A 5,997-nucleotide genomic window follows, 5' to 3' on the forward strand; every position below is an offset into this window, starting at 1 on the left:
ATGGGTGTTAGATTTATTACAATGTAAATTCGCCTGATGATGTGAGGGCTAGATTATTGACTCTAGTGCAAGTGGGAGACTGTTGGAATTATGCCCTAGAGGCAATAATAAATATAGTTATTATTATAATTCCTGTATCAAGATAATCGTTTATTATCCATGCTATAATTGTATTGAATGAAGACTCATTTACATGTGTGGATACATAGACAAAACACTGTCCCTAGCAAGCCTCTAGTTGGCTAGCCAGTTGATCAAAGACAGTCAGTGTCTTCTGATAATGAACAAGGTGTTGTTGCTTGATAACTGGATCACGTCATTAGGAGAATCACGTGATGGACTAGACCCAAACTAATAGACGTAACATGTTGATCGTGTCATTTTGTTGCTACTGTTTTCTGCGTGTCAAGTATTTGTTCCTATGACCATGAGATCATATAACTCACTAACACCGGAGGAATACTTTGTGTGTATCAAACGTCGCAACGTAACTGGGTGACTATAAAGATGCTCTACAGGTATCTCCGAAGGTGTTCGTTGAGTTAGTATGGATCAAGAGTGGGATTTGTCACTCCGTGTGACGGAGAGGTATCTCGGGGCCCACTCGGTAATACAACATCACACACAAGCCTTGCAAGCAATGTAACTTAATGTAAGTTGCGGGATCTTGTATTACGGAATGAGTAAAGAGACTTGCCGGTAAACGAGATTGAAATAGGTATGCGGATACTGACGATCGAATCTCGTGCAAGTAACATACCGAAGGACAAAGGGAATGACATACGGGATTATACGAATCCTTGGCACTGAGGTTCAAACAATAAGATCTTCGTAGAATATGTAGGATCCAATATGGGCATCCAGGTCCCGCTATTGGATATTGACCGAGGAGTCTCTCGGGTCATGTCTACATAGTTCTCGAACCCGCAGGGTCTGCACACTTAAGGTTCGACGTTGTTTTATGCGTATTTGAGTTATATGGTTGGTTACCGAATGTTGTTTGGAGTCCCGGATGAGATCACGGACGTCACGAGGGTTTCCGGAATGGTCCGGAAACGAAGATTGATATATAGGATGACCTCATTTGATTACCGGAAGGTTTTCGGAGTTACCGGGAATGTACCGGGAATGACGAATGGGTTCCGGGAGTTCACCGGGGGGGGCAACCCACCCCGGGGAAGCCCATAGGCCTTGAGGATGGCGCACCAGCCCTTAGTGGGCTGGTGGGACAGCCCAAAAGGACCCTATGCGCATTGGAAGAAAAATCAAAGAGAAAAGGAAAAAAAGGAGGAGGTGGGAAAGGAAAGAAGGACTCCACCCACCAAACCAAGTAGGACTCGGTTTGGGGGGGGGGGGAGACCTCCCCCCTTGGCTCGGCCGACCCCCTTGGGGCTCCTTGAGCCCCAAGGCAAGCCCCCCCCCCCCCCCTCCCACCTATATATACGGAGGTTTTAGGGCTGATTTGAGACGACTTTTCCACGGCAGCCCGACCACATACCTCCACGGTTTTTCCTCTAGATCGCGTTTCTGCGGAGCTCGGGCGGAGCCCTGCTGAGACAATATCATCACCAACCTCCGGAGCGCCGTCACGCTGCCGGAGAACTCTTCTACCTCTCCGTCTCTCTTGCTGGATCAAGAAGGCCGAGATCATCGTCGAGCTGTACGTGTGCTGAACGCGGAGGTGCCGTCCGTTCGGCACTAGATCGTGGGACTGATCGCGGGATAGTTCGTGGGGTGGATCGAGGGACGTGAGGATGTTCCACTACATCAACCGCGTTCACTAACGCTTTTGCTGTACGGTCTACAAGGATACGTAGATCACTCATCCCCTCTCGTAGATGGACATCACCATGAAAGTTCTTCGTGCGCGTAGGAAATTTTTTGTTTCCCATGCGACTTTCCCCAACAGGACGCACAACCTCTCCTTTAGCGCGTTGAGGACGCTAACATGGCGTGACGTGCCCATTGTGTAAGGCGGCGGGCGCGAGAGGTAGCGGTGGACATTGGAGAGGCGGAGTCACGCTCTCCGCCGCCACGTATAATGCACGGGCGTAGGCGTCGCAATCGCGTCGTGGTGGACTCGACATCGCCTCCTCTTAGGACGGACCGGTCATCGAGCTGATGTCCATTGGCACCGTCTGGGTTATGGGTCCCGACGAGGAAGAGTGGGGCATGGAAGGCGACGGAAGCTCGAGTCCTCTAAGCCGGCTAGTGTTCCATGTCCTCCTTTACCTCGTCGATGACTGGACAGACACCGTGAGGGACACAGCCGGCCGTCGGACGAGCTTCGTTTGATATCAGATATATGTTGCATGTAGTAATATGGATTTAAAAAAAATTAATTTAAAATATTCTATTATAGAATTCATTATTTATGGAGTGATCGGTCGTTGTGCGTGGACACGATCCGCGTATGTTTGAGGAGTCAAATTGACAAGCCCGGTTGTAGTTGCTCTTATGCACGTATACAACCATATCAGGAATGTGCCCCCCGTATTTACAGTAGCAGTGACCGGCCGGCTGGGGGCCGTGTGTGTGCGCGTACAGCACCAAGTACGTACGTACGGATGGACACCTGCCCGCATCGGTCCGCGATCAATCAAGTAGGATAACACAGGTTGTTGAGTAGAGTAGATAGATAGAGTAGTATTAAAAATCGTACGACGACAAAGATGGTTACATCGATGCAGGTGCATGCGTCTCACTGGCAGGCAGAAACCCTGTCAGTCCATTGGCAGTACACTAATTAAGCACCCATGCCCGATTAATTTACCACACATAGGAGTAGTACAGTACTGTACTCCTTATCGAGCTTCATTAGCTGAATTATTAGGCAGTTAACCTAAGTGATCTGCAAGCCTGCAACTGCAAGTGAGCAAGGGAAATGGATGTGAACGTATTGATGTTGGATGGAGCAAAGTCTTTGGATGCTTGGCAGTGGCACGCCGCACGCATGATGAAGACGGTGATTCGCGCGCCTAGCTAGCTCGCTCGTAGCTGGTCAAGGCCATGCAGTGATGCACCGGTCCCTCTCTCTCTCTGTGCACTGCAGGCATGTGCAGCCCAGCAACATGGCACGTTCGGCCCTGCACCCAAGCACTAGTTTAATGCACATTCTACGTGGTGGCTGGGCTCAGGGGTCCTCCTCCAAGTGTACTACCGAGCTACTAGCTCGCCACCGTCTGTGTCCGGTTATAAATGGGGGCGCCCACCACGGCGAGACCTCAGCTCAGCTCAGCTCACCACCCCTCCTCCTCCTCGCACCCAGCCAAACCCAGCCAACTGACCGCACGCTACAAGCCGAGAGTCAGCCGGTAGTGACACTAGCGAGCGAGTGAGTGGGTGAGGAGAATGGGGAGGCCGCAGCTCACGCTCCTGTCGGCGCCGGCGCCGGCGCTGGTGCTCGCCGTGCTGCTGCTCTCCTCCTCCTACTCCCTCCACAGTGCCGAGGCGGCGGAGGAGGAGGCGAGTGCCGGCCTGGACACGGGCGTGGCCGGCGACCCCGGCCTGCTCAACGCCACCGCCGTGTCCATCGGGCAGTCGGGCGTCGCCCGGGCCACCTGGTACGGCGCGCCCAACGGCGCCGGCCCCTACGACAACGGTACGCTCCCGTCTCTTCAGATCTATCTTCTACTAGTACTTGCCTGCTTGGTTGCTGACAAGAATGGCGGGCGTGTGAATGTGGGTGGATGGGTGCAGGCGGCGCTTGCGGGTTCAAGAACGTGAACCGGTACCCGTTCATGGCCATGACCTCCTGCGGCAACCAGCCGCTGTTCAAGGACGGCAAGGGCTGCGGCGCATGCTACAAGGTACACTACCACTCCACTCCTGCTCATGCTTTGCTTTGCTTTACTTGCTTCACTCTGCTAAGCTCATCCACTCCACTCCACTCCACTCCACTCCACCAGTGTGGTTGGAGTAGTAATTAATCGTCTTCCTTCCTTGGATGCTCTCCTCTCCGCCATCCACCGTAGTACTCCAGTGTCCAGTCAAAGCTTGTAGAGTTGTAGTAGAGTAGGTGGCCGGCCCATCCCATCGCCACTTTACTTTGTTCCATCGAGGTCGCGCCTGGCCGTGCCACTGCTCCATGGGGCCCACCTGCGCGTGCACCTGCACCTGCACCGGCACGTTCGCGTGGCACGACTCCCCATGCAGGGCAACGGGCCCAGTGCTCCTTGTACTCTTGTCTCTCCAACCAATGGGTTTTATTTATCTTCTAGTCTACTTTTATAAAGAAAATCCTGACCTCAACCAGAGATATTTTGTACAGCAGTAGTAGTATTGTGTGCAATAAGTAACGTTGTACTGTACTATGCTAATTTGTGTGCACCACCAATAGCTGATAACTAATAAGTAAGACGTGGAGCAGATCAAGTGCACGAAGCACAAGGCGTGCTCCGGGCGGCAGGAGACGGTGATGATCACGGACATGAACTACTACCCGGTGGCGCCCTACCACTTCGACCTCAGCGGCACCGCCTTCGGCAAGCTCGCCAAGCCCGGCCGCAACGACGAGCTCCGACACGCCGGCATCATCGACATCCAGTTCACCAGGTTCATTTGCTTCTTCTTCTTTTTAACCTCACCATCAACCGTCCACATTAACTTCTCTGCACTGCACCGGCATCCTCCTTCACACACACACACACACACACACACACACACACACACACAATTGACTGCGGCACATGCCTCGTCGCTGCGCACCTCTTGTCGCCGTGCACTGTAAACGGCCCAGACATCCGTCGCCATCACCACATCCAATACTATAATAATCTTTCCCACTCCACTTTTCCTCTGAAACTTTGATGAGCAAGCAGTGGCACCAACATGAAAAGATTCCCCTCCCAAGCACAACACACATATATACATCTAGATCTAAGCCGATATGGTTATAATAGCAACATCGACGGCTGATGCTAACAACGATGCAATGCGATGCAGGGTGGCGTGCGAGTTCCCGGGGCTGAAGGTGGGGTTCCACGTGGAGGAGGGGTCCAACGCGGTGTACATGGCGATCCTGGTGGAGTACGAGAACGGCGACGGCGACGTGGTGCAGGTCGACCTCATGGAGTCCGGCCGCGGACGGCGCGGCGGCGGGCGGTGGACGCGGATGCGCGAGTCGTGGGGATCCATCTGGCGCCTCGACTCCAACCATCGTCTCCAGGCGCCATTCTCCATCCGCATCCGCAACGAGTCCGGCAAGACGCTCGTCGCCCGCAACGTCATCCCCAAGAACTGGAGGCCCAACACCTTCTACCGCTCCATCGTCCAGTACAGCTAGATAAGATGGCCATCGTCAGTCATCGTCTTCCTCCGTCGAACCAACCAACCAGCAAGAGAGCTCTGTTTTGGCGGGAGTTTTAATCAATCAATCAATTAATTTCTGTGGGAAATAGAGGAGGCGACCTAGCGTGTTCGTCCATGCCCGGAGAAATAAGCCGGAGCGTGTGCACGCTAGCTCTCCCGCCCACTTTGTTATTGCTATTAGTCGTCGTCTTCTTCGTCTTCGTCTTGGTGCTATTGATTGTTTCAGACTTTGCGGATGCATCTGCCGCATGCAATGCCAACCCTCTACGAATATGTAACTGCATGCTCTGTATCCATTCATGAAGCATGATCGCATTTATGTACTACTACTAGTATCTGTGAATCATGCATCATCCATGATGTATCGGATCGGACCGAGCAAGGCTATGTATAAATGTTCCCGGCTTTTAATTTCTTTTGTGTTCACGGCCTACTTGCTGGCTGCTCCTGCCTTCTATTTTTCATACCTACATTTTACTCCACGGCATCTTTACCTTTTTTTAGAACGATAGCAGTAGAGCTGCTATATCCACGGCATCTTTACTTGCTTTCTTGATTCGAGACAGATGAGCAGACAAGCACGCTGTTACTGAGTACTGTCTGACAAAGAAATTCAGTCATGGACCGGTCAAAGTTATCTCCGCTCTGCGCTCTGCAGTAGCAGAGGATCATCGTTCCATTGACGGA

At 52.4% G+C, this 5,997-nt stretch overlaps 1 protein-coding gene across 1 annotated transcript; it reads left to right on the forward strand.

Moving 5' to 3' along the window:
• Positions 1 to 3,214: 3,214 nt before the first annotated feature.
• LOC123449978 (expansin-B4-like) lies at positions 3,215 to 5,725 on the forward strand. The gene is made up of 4 exons (XM_045127366.1): positions 3,215 to 3,601; positions 3,700 to 3,809; positions 4,370 to 4,554; positions 4,945 to 5,725. The coding sequence occupies exons 1-4, from the start codon at positions 3,352 to 3,354 to the stop codon at positions 5,282 to 5,284; spliced, it is 885 nt and encodes a 294-aa protein (XP_044983301.1). The 5' UTR covers positions 3,215 to 3,351; the 3' UTR covers positions 5,285 to 5,725.
• Positions 5,726 to 5,997: the final 272 nt, after the last annotated feature.

Source organism: Hordeum vulgare, chromosome 4H (genome assembly GCF_904849725.1).
Source record: "Hordeum vulgare subsp. vulgare chromosome 4H, MorexV3_pseudomolecules_assembly, whole genome shotgun sequence".
Classification (NCBI taxonomy): Eukaryota; Viridiplantae; Streptophyta; class Magnoliopsida; order Poales; family Poaceae; genus Hordeum; species Hordeum vulgare.

Excerpts from the sequence above, each read along its gene's own strand:
- LOC123449978 (XM_045127366.1), top strand. The coding sequence starts at position 3,352 with ATGGGGAGGCCGCAGCTCACGCTCCTGTCGGCGCCGGCGCCGGCGCTG. Across the intron at positions 3,602-3,699 it reads CGCCGGCCCCTACGACAACG|GCGGCGCTTGCGGGTTCAAG; the intron begins GTACGCTCCCGT and ends GGATGGGTGCAG. Across the intron at positions 3,810-4,369 it reads GCTGCGGCGCATGCTACAAG|ATCAAGTGCACGAAGCACAA; the intron begins GTACACTACCAC and ends GACGTGGAGCAG.